The sequence below is a fragment of the Saimiri boliviensis genome, chromosome 8, assembly GCF_048565385.1.
Source record: "Saimiri boliviensis isolate mSaiBol1 chromosome 8, mSaiBol1.pri, whole genome shotgun sequence".
Classification (NCBI taxonomy): Eukaryota; Metazoa; Chordata; class Mammalia; order Primates; family Cebidae; genus Saimiri; species Saimiri boliviensis.
The window spans coordinates 16,114,811-16,132,231 of NC_133456.1; the positions used below are offsets into that span (position 1 = coordinate 16,114,811).

A 17,421-nucleotide genomic window follows, 5' to 3' on the forward strand; every position below is an offset into this window, starting at 1 on the left:
GAGATTTTGTCACTGCACTCCAGCCTGAGCAACAGAGTGAGACTCTATCTCAAAACAAAACAAAACAAAACAAAACAAAACAAAAAATAAACGAAAACAATACAATGCTAGTAACATGAATGGGAGTCAGGACCCTCTGATGGGCAAACTCCACGTAATAGAAAACAGGAGTAAAGGATGTCACTTCTGCATGGTTATGTGACTTCGCTTCACAATGATGTTTTTAGTATATGGGATAAGGTTAATGTCACATTTTGAAAGTAGAGTCAGCATAAGAACATTAACACAACTTGTCAGCTTTTTCATGTTTGTGTGCTTTTCCACTTGGACTATGGGCAAGAATACAGAAAAGTAACACATCTTTAAGGATGTCAAGAGTTTCCAACTTGTTGAAGTAACCCAATTCTATTATCTGATAAAATAGAAGAATTTGCCAAATCCAGGGAGAAAATACGTGGTATAAACCCAATCACTCAGACATCACTCAGACCCCTACATTCATGCAGGGAGCTCTGTTCCTCCACACAGAGGGGTACAGAGGACAGAAATGAAGCTGAAGAAGTGTCACAAATGAGGCCATGCTGGAGCCAGGGTCACTTCAGGTCATACAAACCAGAGAGGCAAAAGCCTGCCATGTACCAGTGTCTTCAGTATCAGAGTGCAGATGAGTGACACTGGTTAACTTTATGTCTGAATCAGCATACCATTTTTTTTTTTTTAAATCAGCTTAGGAAGAATTTGGGATATCAGATACCCATTACAATGACTTCAGATTTGCAGATAGTAACCCCCAATAACTTACACAGATATTGTGTAACAAAGTAACTGAGTGGGAAAGTCCCTGCTATGTGGGGGACTTGGATTCTAATCTCTGCTCAGTTCCTCACTGGCTGTGTGACTTTAGGCAAGATATCTGGGCCTCATCTCTGTCCCCATCTACACAATGAGGAAGCTACAGAGGACAGTCTCCTAACGCCCCTTTCTGTTAACATAACAAATATGGCGCCATCCTGGATGTCAGGGTGATCTTGGATTTGGTTCTCTGCTTGGATGTGTTAAATATGGAAACATGGAAAGTGACAGCTTCCTGAGACCCAGGATGGACAAATAAGAGACATCATCAGAGAGCCATTTCCTGAGGGCATCTCTTTCCATTAGAACGTACACATTGTGGCTGCACCTTGGTAAAGTACCCCAAACAGTAGGGTCAATCAATCCAAGCAAGAAGGACCACCATCACCAGGAAGAAAGAAGACCCACAGTGGCCCACCCCAAGGCAGGGCGGGCTGCAAAGACCACAGGCAAAGGCTCTCAAAGAGCGCTCAGTTACGGAGTTAGCCACTGGAACTGGACAATTTCTCACCTGAGAGATGACGGAGTTCTTGTACTCCCAGAGCTTCCTGGCCTCAGCTTTCTCCTTGTTACTCAGCAGCTGAGGCTGGGGAGCCTTCCCAGAAGCCCTGGCCTCAATAAACCGAGTTGTCAAGGCCCACAGCCGTTGTTGCCATCTCAGCACCCCAGGGAGAGCATCAGCTGAATTCAGAACCAGTAAATGAGAAAGCGAGAGGGCACAACATAAGGTGATTGACTTGGTATAACTAAGCAGAGAAAGTGCCTGTGAATTGATGTGACACTTCCCTGTACCCTTATGGATTCATCTGAGGGTAGGCTGAAGGATTCTCCCTGGCTTTCAGTATCTGAGAATTCAAACCAGAATCAATTCTATCTTATTTGAGTGCCCAGATCTAGAGCACTGGATGGCAGGGCCACTCAGAGTGCCACCCACAAACTGTCATGAGCTCAGAGGTTTGGTCAAGATGAGCCCTGGTGCCCTGCCACCCTGATTAAGCAAGCTTGCTGTGAGGAAAGTGCCGTGGAGCTAACACGGTGCTTGGGAGACACCGCTGACTCCTGCTGGTGCAAGCTCTCATCTAGTGGATGGCATGACTGTGCTGCAGTCACGCTGCTGTACAGTGTGAAATGCTTTGACATAATCCCTGTCCTTGTAGGTATGTGTGTTTGCCGTATTTCACACAAGCTCATCCAATCTAGCTGCTGATCTGATCTTCTGGCAAAGTTGAATGGCTTTACTTGGTGGCCCTGGGTTATGCCAGTAGCCCAATTGGGGTCAGTCCAGGGCCTTGTACTTTTTGGCCGCTGGGCTAGGCATTCTCAACCCTGAATGCACAGCAGAACCTTCTGGGAGCCTTCTTAGAAAGATTCCGGGAGCCTGTCCCCTGGGTTAGGGGTGGGAGCCAGAACCTCCATTGGTCTGTGCTTTGCAAGATCCCCAGTGATTCTGAGGCAGCTAGTTCCAGGACTGGCATCTGTGACCACTGCTCCAGACCACACTTCCCACTAGCCACAGTACATCAAAATAAACAAAAACAGTGATTTCTCAGATGACATGCATACTTCACATAAGGCTCAAGATTCCAGGCATCTGACTTCCTCTTTCCACAACAACACTTAGGGCAGATCACAAGAAGTAAAAATGAATGATTGTTGGACGGTTTATTCTAGAATAGCCAGATACCCAGGATTATTTTACTTCAGTCCTTTTAGCGCTAAACAACTCTGGAGAGACAAATCTCTCCTAAGTGAGGAGACGGAGGGTGCTGTGGATGACTAAGAGGCCACAGGTAACACCAGGCCCAGGCTCCTCCCGGGGCTTTCTGGATTGGTGAGAGAGAATGGCACTGTTCTAGAAAAAACCCGCCGGGCGCGGTGGCTCAAGCCTGTAATCTCAGCACTTTGGGAGGCCGAGGCGGGTGGATCACGAGGTCAAGGGATCGAGACCATCCTGGTCAACATGGTGAAACCCCGTCTCTACTAAAAATACAAAAAATTAGCTGGGCGTGGTGGCACGTGCCTGTAATCCCAGCTACTCAGGAGGCTGAGGCAGGAGAATTGCCTGAACCCAGGAGGCGGAGGTTGCGGTGAGCCGAGATCGCGCCATTGCACTCCAGCCTGGGTAACAAGAGCTAACCTCCGTCTACAAAAAAAAAAAAAAAAAAAAAAAAAAAAAAGAAAAAACCCTCCAGGGTACATTAAGAAAGAGAGAACTGGCCTCTTTGGACTATAGCAGGCCTAGGAGTGTAGCTCAGAAGCCAATCTGTCTCCAGGGGAACCACTGTCAAAGCGTGGTCCTTATAGAGTATGCACCAGAACCGATGCTGAGCTTATTCAAAGGCCACCTCCTGGGCCCCATCCTGGAGGCCGTGTCAGCAGGCACGGGGGGAGCACTGGGAATCTGCACCTGCAGCACGCTTCCCAAATGATTCTGAGGCTTGCTTACATTTGTCAACACCCATCTAAGACTGGTGCAGGATGCTGGTCAAGCTGCTACTTGTGCTGTGGAACTGATTCCTAGAATTCTCTATGACTGTCTTCAGCAGAGACATTTCCTTCCTCAAGTTCCTTTAAAGTCCAGGGCAGATCACAAAGGAAGCAGGTCAGGAAGAGGAAGGTGACTTACTCTTCACATCCCACAAGATATCCTTCTCGGGAGGGGCGGCAAAAAGGATGTATAGCCGAATCGTGTCAATCCCATACTGCTCCACCACTTCCTCGGGGTCCACCCCGTTGTGTTTGGACTTACTCATCTTCTCCCACGTCACCTCTAACTCCTCTTTCGTCTTTGCATGAACAGGAACAGAACCTAGATGACAAAATAACCCACAGGTATGGTATGTGTGATTCTGAATTGCTTCTACAGAAAGAGTCGGTAAGAAAAAACTTGGTGAGCGACGCAAAGTGTCCATTTGAAGAATCACACTAATTCACTTAACAAGCCGCTTTCTCTCCCTCTGTGTTGTTACAAAAATATTTTTATTTATGTACTTATTTATTATTATTATTTTTAAGACAAAGTTTAAAAGACTCCTTGCCCAGGCTGGAGTGCAGTGGTGCAATCTCGGCTCACTGCAACCACCGCCTCCTGAGTTCAAGTGATTCTCCTGCCTCAGCCTCCCAAGTAGCTGGGATTACAGGCATGCGCCACCATGCCTGGCTAATTTTTGTATTTTTAGTAGCGACTGCCGTTTCACCATGTTGATCAGGCGGATGGTCTTGAATTCCTGACCTTAGGTAATCCACCTGCCTCACTTCCCAAAGTATTGGGATTACAGGCGTGAGCCAATACACCCGGCCAGTATTTTTATTTTTAAATGAATGAGGCCCACCTTCCTCCCACAAACCTTCATGAATAAACAGTATAATTGTAACGGCCTGTGCCAGCTTTTTCTATAAAACAAAACAATTTCCCAGTTTATAAATAAATTATTTATATGCAAGAAAGGCAAGTAAAAAAGAATTTTGAAAACTCACAAGGTTGCCATTTTCTTTACAGATTAAGGATTTCTTATGGAAGCTGGCAGCTGACCTGTCAGGGTCTCAGAGCAGCAAAGTACCCGAGAGCACTTCACCTTGAGGCCTGGTCCCCACATCGATGTTGTAGTCACCAAAACAAGATCGTGCACCCTCAGGGCACGTGGAAGTCACTTATTGGGCTCATGGTAAATGTGACGGTCCCTTTGTGGTGCCAGCCACCCACACCCTGTTCTTTGGAAGTGTCTCCTCCCCTACTGTCATACCACTGCCTGGCTGGCGCTGACGGAAGAGGACTCAAATGGCCACATTTGGATGAGGTGACCTTGTTGCCAAGCCCTACTGGGGGCTAGTCAGAGCAGCTCACCAACTGGAGGTAAGAGGCACAGAAACTCTGCCTCAATGTTGCTGAGCACTGGAGCCATCGGGTCCTAAGGAGGCGGAGCAAGACTTGCCACTGTGCTACCCAAGGTCACCCGGTACACTGAAACTGGGGAGAACAGAATCCACGTCTGGCAGATGAAGAACAGGGCAGCATGGGGAGAAGCAGGAAGAGGAACTAGGAACTAGAGGGCTGAGAAGGAGAGAAAGAAAAAGGAGTGGCTGGTGACTTCCTATGGGCAGCGGGGCCTGGCTCTATTTCCTGCAACTGGGGATGGGTGGATTTCTTTTCCTTCCAGCCAAATAATCTCTGACTCCAACAGCAACCAAACTAACAAGGGACCGAGAAGACCTAAAAGCCAGCTCCATACTTCATGAGTGTTACATCCATGAAGGAGACAGAAGCCTGCCCTTGCTGATCAAAAGTATTCTCACCCAGCGGGCAAGTCTCCGTGGGAAGAGAAGAGAGGTTCACAATACTGCCTGGTTCCCTGACAGCAGAGAAGGGGAGACTGAAGCCCCAGAAGAGGTTTATCCAGGCTGTGCTGAGACTCAGGGGACCACTGGCCCCTCTACCTTGCCCCAGGCTGTGTCTGGACCTGAAAACACTGTTGTGCGATTTGGAAAAATATATCTTTCTGGGCAGAGAAGTTGAGAAGTTAGAAAACGTTGCCCTCTTTTGGCAGATGTGGCCCTGAAATGTATGACTGGACAAATGGCTGCATTTCACACCCTAATGAAATCACAGCCCTGGCTGGGTTCTTTTGTGTGGTGCACAAACTGCACGCCGATACACGGGCAGCCTTGCCCATCACAAAGAACACTTCACTAATTGTGCAGCTGAATTCTATGTGCACCTAAATTGAGCTCTTTCCCTCTCTCATCCGTGCTGGAGAAACACTGCCAGTTCTGCTTCTTCAGCTTCTTCTCCCACGGACCGTTTCAAACCTCGATATGTTTTGCTTTGATGAGGTATTCCCTAAATCCTCTCTCTAACGCGTGGCTGGAGAGGCTGCCTACCATTTACAGGGTTGTTGTGTGACCTAATCTCACCCATTACGCACTTGTTTTTCTAAATGTAATAGTTACAGGGCTGGTGTTTCTCATAGCTGTCCCTATGTACACTGCATGCCCCCACCCATTTTCTTTCTTTCTTTTTTTTTTTTTGAGACAATGTCTTGTCCTGTTGCCCAGGCTGGAGTGCAGTGGCGCAGTCTTGGCTTACTGCAACCTCCGCCTCCCGGGTTTAAGTGGTTCTCCTGCTTCAGCCTCCCAAGTAGCTGGGATTACAGGCCCAAACCATTATACCTGGCTCATTTGTGTATTTTTAGTAGAGACAGGGTATCGCCGTGTTGGCCAGGTTGGTCTCGAACTCCTGACCTGAGGTGATCTGCCTGCCGTGGCCTCCCAAAGTGCTGGGATTATAGGTATGAATCACTATGCCTGACCCCACTCCTATCTTCTAACATGTCGCATATTCCACGTGTGTGCTGGGTGCACGTGATACATCTCATCACGGCACCTGGAGATCCAGTGATCCTTAGGGTGAAAATGAAGGGTGAAATGTAAAGGGTGAAGGGGAAGAAGGCAGAGTGGAAAAGGCTTGGGGGAGCTGGCACAGGAGAGAAGTCCGGGATCTCGGGGGGAGGTGTTGTACTGGGAAAAGCTAGAGGGGCTACTCCAGGGCGCTGGGAGTAGGCAGGGTGCTGCCCCGAGGTTCTGAAATGTGCCACTAGACCATGTGGGGAGAAACACCGGGAGCTCCCCAGTTCTGGAAGAATGTCTCTTGGGCCTGGGGGCTCTGTCCTTGAGGAGGGCTTTCAAAGATGGGCTGGGATAGGAGGTGATGCCCGAGTTGACTCTGTTACATACAAATGAAAACCCTGCCAGAAGCTGGGGTGACACTTGGCTGGAGAGGGCTGGGGCAGAGAAGCAGATGGCCAGTCCAGGATCAGCCTCCTGGGCTACAGGCCCAGAGGGAGCTGAGGCTTAGAGACCACACAGCCAGCGGGTCCCTCTCCCGCATCCTCGCCCACCCTAGAGGCAGACACCTGTGTGCTCAGTGGCTCTCAGGGCTGGCCTTGGCTCTCTGGGAGTACCTGGATGGGACCAGACAGGCCATTCTTACCTGTGAGATCCACTTCCTCTCTCTGTAGACACTGTCCAGACGGTAGGCGGAATGTCTGCCCCTTGATAAGGCCTTGGGCCAGCAGCTTATGAAAAGGCTCCCTGAGGAAAGATGACAGGAAAAGAGGAGGAGTGGGACATGAAACATCGAGAAACCAGCAACATAGACCTTACCGGGAATGGGCAGAAGCAGCTGCCCCCTCATAAAAGCAGGTGGGCTGACCGAGGCCACTGATAAACCCAGTTTAAACAAATGGCTCCTAAGAAATAAGCAATAAGAAAATAAATTCAGGCCAGGTGCAGTGGCTCATGTCTGTATTTCCAGCACTTTGGGAGGAACAGGCAGGCGGATCACCTGAGGTCAGGAGTTCGAGACCAGCCTGGCTAACATGGTGAAACCCCATCTCCACTAAGAATACAAAAAAATCAGCTGGGCATGGTGGCGGGTGCCTGTAATCCCAGCTACTTGGGAGGTTGAAGCATGAGAATTGCTTTAGAGAGGTGGAGTTTCTCCTGCTACAAGGTACAAGCAATTCTCCTGCCTCAGCCTCCCAAGTAGCTGGGATTATAGGTGCCTACCACCATGCCCGGATAATTTTTGTATTTTTAGTAGAGACGGGGTTTTACCAACCTCAGGTGATCCTCCCACCTTGACTTCCCTAAGTACTGGGATTACAGGTGTGAGCCACCCAGCCCAGCCTAAAAAAACGTTTTAAAGCATACACATCATACATGAATATAACACTTCTGTTCAAATCCAAACACTACCACTCCTTTCTAGGCCTGTGTTCCTTTCAGGAGGAAGTTCTTATTTATAGTTGGTATACATCCCTGCAAAAGAGTGAAGACTTTTTTCAATGCCTTTGTATACATAAATATATACCTCCCACACATGGTTTTATAGATTTTTTGGGATTTAAATATACCTTATGTATATTTTATGTTATTTCAGTAAATGATATCAATGGATTTCTCCAAAGCAGTTCACATAGATCTCACTTTTTAAACTGTTACCTAGTGGCAATATGAATGGATTATAACTTATTTACAGTGCCTAGTTTTGTGTGTGTGTGTGTGTGTGTGTGTGTGTGTGTGTGTGTTTGAGACAGAGTCTCACTCTGCCACCCAGGCTGGAGTTCAGTGGTATGATCTTGGCTCACTGCAGCTTCTGCCTCCTGGGTTCAAGCAATTCTCCTGCCTCAGCCTCCCGAGTAGCTGGGACTACAGGCGCCTGCCACCATGCCTGGCTAATTTTTGTATTTGTAGTAGAGACAGGGTTTCACCATATTGGCCAGGCTGGTCTCAAACTCCTGACCTCAGGTGATCCACCTGCCCTGGCCTCCCAAAGTGCTGGGATTATAGGCTTGAGCCACCACATCCAGCCTATAGTGCCTGTTTTTAAAAAGTATTTTTAGTTATAATCTTACTGTCTAAATAGTGACATATGAACTTTTTCTCTTAAGAGGATAAGAACTGGTTGACCTTCACAGTGAAATTATTGCAAATTTGCAGTTGTTTATTCTTAAGAATCTGCCTGATTCGGTTGTAAAGCATTTCAGCAGGTCTTATTCCAAACTCGAAAGAATGATTCACTGATAACACACATCTAGGTATTTCACGTTCAGGACATCAGGCAGGAGCACACATTTCCTGGAGCTCCAGTGACCTTCTTCACAAACATCACCAGTACATGGCTTTGGTTGCTCAAGAGAAATTTTTAAAGGTGTTTTTAGGACAAAAGTTAGAAGGGAAGATCTCGATTCAAAGATAAAGACAGCTAGGATGATTAAAATCAGCAGCGCTAGCCGGATGCAGTGGTTCACGCCTGCAATCCTAGCACTATGGGAGGCTGAGGCGGGCAGATCATGAGGTCAGCATGTCAAGACCATCCTGGGCAACACGATGAAAACCCATCTCTACTGAAATACAAAAAGTTGGCCAGTGTGGCAGTGTGCGCCTCCCAGCTGCTCGGGAGGCTGATGTGGGAGAGTTGCTTGAGCCTGGGACGGAGGCAGAGGTTGTAGTGAGTGAAGATCATGCCCTACACTCCAGCCTGGGCAACAATGTGAGACCCTGTCTCAAAAAAACAAAACAAAACAAAACAAAAAAAGCAGCATTAAGCCTGAAGAAAGGGCTGGGAATCCAAGGTATCCTGTTCTCTGGTCTTGCATTTTATCAAGTGGCACAACACTGCCACCTTCCGAGAACAGACAGAATTGCAACCTGCCCAAATCTCACTAACCCCAACTGTTGAGCCCCAGTTATGGCTCTAACTTCTCTGGCCTCATCTTTTGAAACTTCTTAGGTAAACTGTCAAAGTACAGCACACATATTGAAAAGTGTGAGTCCTAGGGGTATGACGATGAATGTTCACAATATAAAACACACCCGTGTAACTGGCATTCAGCCCAATTAGCAGACCGTGAAATCAATCTCTGCCTACTTCCAGGCACTGTCTCCTCACTGCGGGCCCCTGTTGTCTGACTGCTAACACCATCCTTTCATTTGCGTGTTTCTAACCCATTTCTAGCCATTTCTGAGTGCGGGCTCTCAGGGGATGTGCACCTGGGAGGCTTTCCCCAGAACTGGCAGGCAGGCCCACAGCAGTGCACCCACACCAGGGCCTGCTAGTTACACGAAGACATCTACTGTCTGAAAGTTCCCAACAATACGACTGGACAGGTGAAGCTCTTCTGGACTGTCTGTATTCTCCCAGGGGTGCAGTGCAGCAGGGCCTATCTCAGATGGATCATCTAGAGCAGGGATGCCAAAACCTGGCCAACTACCCCCACGGCCCTCGCCTACAACCACCCAGATGTCACTCATCAATTCATGGAGATATCTGCTGATAACGCACTAAGCATTTCACGTTCAGGACACCAGGCGGGAGCATTCATTTTCTGGAGATCCAGTGACATCCTCCTGGTGCTCAGAATGAGACTCAGAATTCTTCTTGGTACCATATTATCAGAAAGCACAGAGTTATGATGTGAAATGTATCACTTATTTCTTAGGTGAGTATTTCGTGCCTGCTATGTGTCTGGCACTCAGCTAGGCACTGGGGATACAATGTTGGGCAAAGCAATCCCTGCCCTTGGGGAGTCAGCCTGTTTACGGTCACTGAACCAAACCAGTGCCTGGCAACAATGCCTCAGAGCTGTGAGGGCGGAAAGGAAAGAGTGTGGGCCAGGCACAGTGGCTCACACCTGCCGTCCAGCACTGTGGCAGGCCAAGGCAGGTAGATCATGACGTCAGGAGTTCAAGACCAGCCTGGCGAAGATGGTGAAACCCCATCTTTAGTAAAAAGACAAAAATCAGCCAGGTGTGGAGGCGCATGCCTGTAATCCCAGCTACTCGGGAGGCTGGGGGAGGGAATTGCTTGAACCTGGGAGGCGGAGGTTCCAGTGAGTTGAGATTGCGTCACTACCCTCCAGCCTGGGTGGCACAGCGAAACTCTGAGGAAGTGAGGAAGGGAGGAAGGAAGGGAGGGAGGGAGGGAGGGAGGAAAAGAAAAGAAACAAAAGGAAAGGAAAGGAAACATGTAGTCATATTTGAAGAGCTCCTCCTCCCAGTCAGTCCAGATTCCTCCGAATGGCCACCCAGGACTTCTCTCCGTCCCCTGCCACTCCCTCTGCTCTCCCGAATGTTGCCTACACGTGCTTCCATGTCCTTACTCACGCAGTTTCCCAAACTGTTATCAAAACTCTAGTCTTCCTTCCTGGCTCACCTCCAAGGCCATCTCCACTGGGAAGGTGTCTTCTGGTCACTTCTCCTTCCTGATGCAACCTGTGTAGTGCCTATAATTGTATCTGGCAGCTGTTACATTTTACGGTGTATTTAGGTAAGCTGCTTACCTGTCTTTCTCCTGTGAGGAGGAGAATGATTTTTTTTTTTTTTTTTTTTTTTTTTCAGACAGGGTCTTGCTCTGTCACCCAGGCTGGGGTTGGGGAGTGGCACAATCATAGCTCACTGCAGCCTCAGTCTCCTGGGCTCAAGTGATACTCCCACCTCAGCCCCTCAAGCAGCTGGTTTGCACTACCACAGCCAGCTAATTTTTTTGTATTTTTGGTGGAGATGAGGTCTTACTATGTTGCCCAGGCTGGTCTTGAACTCCTGAGCTCTAGCAATCCTGCCTTGGCCTCCCAAATTGGTGCGATTACAGGCATGAGCCACTGCTCCTGGCCTTGAAAATCCTTGAGGCCACTCTCAGTCCCCAGTTCCTAATAATCGCTCAGTAATGTTAACTCAGTCAAGCTTAAACGCAATCAGGCTTGTTTCAGTGAATGAATAAATAAACCCACCAACAGCAGGGGTGGGGGATGATGTGGGTAGGGCAAAGTGCGGGCAAGAGAGGAGGGAAGAAAGAGAGGAGTAAAGGGGCAGGTGCTGGATGCCATACTTTCCAGCTAGGGGCACCACCTTTTTGCAGGGAGGGGTGCATTGAAAGATCCCAAGCAGCTGAAGCAAGAGACGGAGAGCAGGGCAGATGGAATTTCACAGCGGGGAAAGGGGTGCTGCCTGCCCACTCCCTCCACTCTTCCAGGGAGCTAGGGAATGAGCCACAGGGCGCTGGGAATCTGGTTTTCACTCCCTTGGCTGAAGCTGGCCCTGTCTACTCTCATGTGTAGTTTAGCTCTGAATGAGTCACACTTGTTTATTCATTCAACATGTATTTGCATCACAATTGAGTACACAGTACCGGGCAATTACTTGGAGAGCTTACAATAAGAACAGGCAGCTCAAGACATGCTCATAAATAGCCATCAACACTACAAGAAAGACTACCAAGTGTGATATGGAGGCACATGGTGCACGGGAATGAAGGACAAAGGACATCAAGGGCCCTGCTGGACTCGGAACCCAGGCCTGACGGAGCAGAGGTCACATCACATTGCCAAGTTCGTTATTCAGATTCACAATTGGGCTAATGTGTTTCCCTTTTGTTCACTCAACAGATGGGACTTGGGAACAGACTTGTGTAAGCAGCTGAGTTGTCCATTCATCACAGCGACTATGCGCAGCAGGGGCCTTCAAAAGACTGGAAAATCTGCAACTCTCAATCACTAACAAACCCTTCTGACTCAGGGGCCATCAGACGCGGGAGTATTAGGCAGGGCCTCTGCCTTGAAGAAGTCCCTGGGTTTATCTGAGTCAGCTTTCTTACTACGCCTTCAGTACATCCTTGGAGGTAGGTCATGCTTGCTTGCACTGAAGCACAGCTAGCTACCTGTAAGCACAATGATGAAAACTGTGGGGACAGCTTCATGATTTCTTCATCAGTTTAGACTGCACTCATTCAGAAACTGCAACAATTGGTCGCTGCTGGGCACTGAAGGCCATATTTGTCCCACTTGGAGGAAGAAAGGAAGGAAGGAAGGAAGGGAGGGAGGGAGGGAGGAAAGGAGGGAGGGAGGGGAGCTGCTAATAATTAGGATAAACAAGGAAATTCAGAACATTGATTATTTTAAGTGCTCTTAAAAAAATCACTGCATACAAGGAATGTGCTAATTACAATATGAGCAGAGAATCTCAGGACACATCAGAGCCCCACCCAGTTGCCGCAGATGACATTTACCTACTCGTGAAGCCCCAGAGAGCCTGATGCCACTCTCCTCATCTGCTGGGACAGTGGCCGACCAGGCTGCAGATCTCTGAAGGCTGTAGGTCTGAAAATGTGCTCCAAATTGAACTTCTCATTAAATCAGACTAAGTTTACCTTCCTCTTCTGGGTTGTTCTGTGCCCAGGGCCATCATGTCACATAATTCTTAAAATATCACCATTTCCATTTCCTAGCAGCCAGACAGTAGCACAGAAGGAGGGCTTCCTAATACAGCAGGACCCAAACAGAGCTTCTCTTCCCTTCCTGTTCCTTTTCCCAATAGCCCGGTTTCTGGCAAGATCAGAGAAACAGAGGAGAGAGCTCTGTGGATGGAGGCCTGCTGTGCTCTCCATGGTCAGCAGGCGGCTGTCCTTCGCATGGGAGCCACCTGAGAGTGGCTGGCTTCTGAAAGCCATCACTTTCTGTTGACTGCATTCAGTTTGGCGAATTGTCTAAGTTGCATTACGGAGCTCCAACAAAAAGTGACAAGATTCCATGTTTACAGCGGTCTCCCACAAAGGGAGAGAAAAGGCTTCCTGATCTCATTCAGGGGAGATGGGCCACGACATGTTCCCACACTGTGCTGTGTCCCCCTCTCTTTCATCCTGGTGCTAACCACCAGAAGGAGGGAAGCCGAAAGCTGGTGCCTACCCCACACCCACAACCAAGGCAGGAGGCTCAGCGCATTCCCTTCTTCAGAATATATACCATACTGTAAATGACAAGGTTACATAATCATTGCAAAAAATCTGGAAAAAATCAGAAGTACACTGGGTTCACCACCCAGAGATAACTAGTGTTAACATGTTGGTGTAAGTTTTTCCAGTCTTTTCCCTTGCTTTGAGTATGTGATATATGTGCATGTACACATAAAGACAAAAATAACCAAACCGTAGCTTGCTTTTTCTATTTCTCATTACTTTAGATGAATTTCTCCATGTTATCAAACATTTTTTGTAATTTAATTGTAAAGGGTTTTAGAAGTGTGGTCCACGTAGACGGATTAAACTTGATTTACCCTGTCTCAGCATTTTGGGGCATTTAGATTGTATCCAGATTTTTATCTACTTAAAACGACACTTACAGGAACATCTTGGTGCATAAGTTTGCATTTCTGATTATTTCCTTGGATAGATTTTTAGCAGTGCAATTAGTGCGTCTAAAACCAAATATTTTTAAGGCTCACTATGTATTGCCAAGACGCTTTTCAGAAAGATTTTTCCAAGCTACTTCCTGCAATATATGGGAGTGCTGCACCTATGCTAGCTTCCTTGCTACATGGAAAATGGCATCTCACTGCTGAGCAATTTACATTTCTTTGCCAGTGAGGGAAAAAATTTTTTAATCATAGAAGTGGAGTCTTGCTGTGTTGTTCAGGCCGGTCTCGAAAGCTCGCACTCAAATGATCTTCCTGTCTTGGCGTCCCAAAGTGTTGGGATTACAGGTGTGAGCCATCATGCTGGGCAGGAAACATTTTATAGTATGATGTTTATTGATCATTTTATAGTATGATAAACTGTTTATTAATCATCTATATATCTTCTTTTGTGGATTTCCTGCTTACATTAATTCCTGGCTAATAATTAACCTGGTATTTCAGACCACGCGACTAAGGCACCTGCTGTCCTGTGCGGTGGCACACCCAACTTGGAAGCCAACCTCTTAGGAATGGTGAAACTAAATGTGCAGGTGACGAAAAAGAATATTCATGACTCTTAGAAAACAGGAAAGATGATTAGATAGACATAAACCTTTGCTGTCTATATTTGAAGAAATTAGAATCAGAGTGAAAGGGTGCTCAGAGGTAACTGAGTTCCTGACACGTGAGGCCACGGAGACCCAAAGGAGTTCTGCTTCTTGTCCACACAGCTAGTTAGGGGCACCACTGAACATGGAACAGAGGTCTCTGGACTCCCGTTCCAGTGCTGCTGCTTGAGGCAAGGGTTGAGGCGGCTCAGAAATGCAAAGCTAAAGTGAAATAGCTGTACTGCTGTCACAAAGAGCCTCCTGAAATGGCAATGCTAACCAAAGGGAATACAGAAATGGACTAGGGAATTCTGATGTAGACAGATTTCAGAGATACACATGTGGTTGACAGGTCTCAATTTTCCCTCCTGGCCCAGCTTGATAAAGTTGTTTGGAGACTTTCGAAAATTCTGATTGTAGAATTCCAAATTACTCATCACAGAAAGCTGGTGATTTTCATTTCATGTGTGGCTGACTGGTTTACCAAAACACCTCTAAGAAAGAGATAATGCTCTGGGAGAGTTTTCAGAGGCTGTCACTGCCCTGATGTACTTCAACAACAGCAATGCTGACAGCAGCGCTGAGAAAGAGTTAAGATGGCTGTCTGTACCTTTCTCAAAGGTCAGCCTCCTCAGTACTTAAAATAAGTCTCTTTTGTAGGAGGGAAGCAGGGGACAGAATATTTAACAGAATTTAAAAACAGATTTAAAAACACAAAACTGCATAGGTCTAATTCAATTGACACCATACAGCTGTTCCTTAAAGTGGATGGTAAAGCAAAATCCAGGTGCTACCTGGAGGCTCTGCAAATTGGCAATGCATTTGAGTAAAAACAAAGTCATCCTTGAAAGTGCATTTTAAAATTATATCAGAATCCTGCAAACCTTTTTTCCTCCTTGAATACAGTCTTAAACCATTGTAAAGAAGTCATAAAAATAGCTAGACCCTGTCTTAATACCTTAAGATACTTGGCCATTGAATAATTTATTACTTCCACAAAAAATTGTTCAGAAACTGGCAGAAATACGCTCTACTGTTAAGGAGCTAGACATCACTTACATATGGTCTGTTTCCAGACCTACACAAGGAGATATTACCCCTACCCCCTTTTTTGGGAGACAGCATCTTACTTTGTTTCGCAGGCCGGAGTGCAGTGGCAATCACGGCTCACTGCAACCTCGAACTCCTGAACTCAAGTAATTCTGCTGCCTCGGACTCCCAAGCAGCTGGGACTATAAGTGTGCACAACCATACCTGGCTTAATAAAATTTTGGTTTCATAGATGGGGTCTACTATGTTGCCTAGGTTGGTCTCCGACTCCTGGCCTCAAGTGGTCCTTCCACCTTGGTCTCCCAAAGTACTGGGATTACAGGCGTGAACCACCATGCCCGGCCTGGGATGTTTCTCAAGTTGTGTTTGATCTTTAAACTTGAGTCCTAATCAGTTCTCCCTAGCCCATGGAGAACATTTCCCTTTTTGTTTGTTTGTTGTTGTTGTTGTTTTTAAGAAACAGGGTATTGCTATGTTGCCCAGGCTGGAATCAAGCTCCTGGGCTCAAGTAATCCTCCCATCTCAGCCTCAATCTCAGCTTCTGGAGTAGCTAAGAACATACGTGTGTGCAACTGCACACACTGCAGAACATTTCCTTTGAAGAACATAAACTTTTGTCTGTTTGTTTCAAGGGATTAAAATCAATTTTTTTTTCTTTTTTTTTTTTTTTACTTTTAGACAGAGTCTTGCCTGTCACTCAGGCTGGAGTGCAATGGTGGCTCACTGCAGCCTCTGCTCCCCAGGTTCAAGCAAGTCTCATGCCTCAGCCAGCCTAGTAGCTGGGACTACAGGCGCACACCACCATGCTCAGCTAATTTTTGTATTTTTAGTAGAGGTGGGGTTTTGCCATGTTGGCCAGGCTGGTCTCGAACTCCTGACCTCAAGCAATCCACCTGCCTTGGCCTCCCAAAGTGCTGGGATTATAGGAATGAGACACTGCACCCAACCTAAACTCAATTTCTTAAAAAAAAAAAAAAATCACTAAAAATGTGCAATATCTATGAGAGTATGACAGTAACAGGACACAATTCCTATCATCAAGGACAATCTTTATCTAGTTAGGTAAATTAGTTTCCAGACATAAGAAATGCAAAGCAGAACTAGTAAATTCTAGAACCTAAAGTATAAACATATTAACAAATGTATTTACCTGAGGAGTGATGCTGTTAATGTTTTTAGTGTCTTTCTGATGCACACTAGTTTATTTTTACACATGAAGTTCTCTGGGACTGATGAGAATAAAATTATTTTAAGAATTTAATTTAGACCCTAAATTAAATTTTCTGTACAGTAGACTTCTTTTAATCCATGCATGCATGTGCAGAGTCAGTCACCTGGTCCAAGGGTTGGGTGAAGAGAAGGAGCTTTTAATGTGCTTCATTTTAATGAAACTGGGTTTCTGTCTGCATTACGGAAGTTTTAAAAGTAATACATTTTTTGGCCAGGTGTGGTGACTCACGCCTGTAATCCCAGCACTTTGGGAGACAGAGGTGGGCGGATCACCTGAGGTCAGGAGTTCCAGACCAGTCTGGCCAACATGGAGAAACACTATCTCTACTAAAAATACAAAATTAGCCAGGAATGGTGGTTCATTCCTGTACTCCCAGCTACTTGGGAGGCTGAGGCAGGAGAATCACTTAAACCCAGGAGGTGGAGGTTGCAGTGAGCCAAGATTGCACCACTGCACTCCAGCCTGGAAAATAAGAGTGAAACTCCGTCTCAAAAAACAAAACAAACAAACAAAAAGTAATATATTTTTCTAGCTATCAAAATTTTAAGGACACATGTTTTTTGACCCATAATTCCCAGTGTTAGGATTTGAGCCTACAGACAAGCTCCCAATTATTTGCTAAGCATATCAATAAAGAGGGTCGCTGGACTTTAAAAAAAAAAAAAAAAGTAATTGGAAAAATAGGTGACCACTTAAATAAATTACGGTATATTCATATGAGAGAATACTATGCCTACATTAAAAAGAATGTGATATTTGTCTGTGGTGATATGGAAAGACCACCAAGATATATTATTAAGTCAAAGAAGCAAAGGACATATATGCAATATAAGCAACATTTAAAATGAGCGTATCAATAAAAACACATGTGGATATAGGCAAAGTATTTCCTAGAAGAAATAAAAAGAAACCTAAAAGTTGAGGAAAGGGCTAAAGGCTGGTGTGCAGGGAGGGAGA

General features: G+C 46.4%; 1 protein-coding gene across 3 annotated transcripts in view; it reads right to left on the minus strand.

Annotated features, from left to right (window-relative positions):
* The window catches only part of LARS2 (leucyl-tRNA synthetase 2, mitochondrial), a 167,809-nt gene that overhangs the window by 32,370 nt on the left and 118,018 nt on the right, over positions 1-17,421 (minus strand). For all 3 annotated transcript variants that reach the window (XM_074403996.1, XM_010336992.3, XM_074403995.1), the window contains 3 exons: positions 6,839-6,939; positions 3,479-3,661; positions 1,364-1,533 (listed from right to left, as the gene is read on the minus strand). In XM_074403996.1, coding sequence (XP_074260097.1) covers positions 1,364-1,533; positions 3,479-3,661; positions 6,839-6,939 — 454 coding nt within the window. The remainder of the gene's footprint in view (positions 1-1,363; positions 1,534-3,478; positions 3,662-6,838; positions 6,940-17,421) is intronic.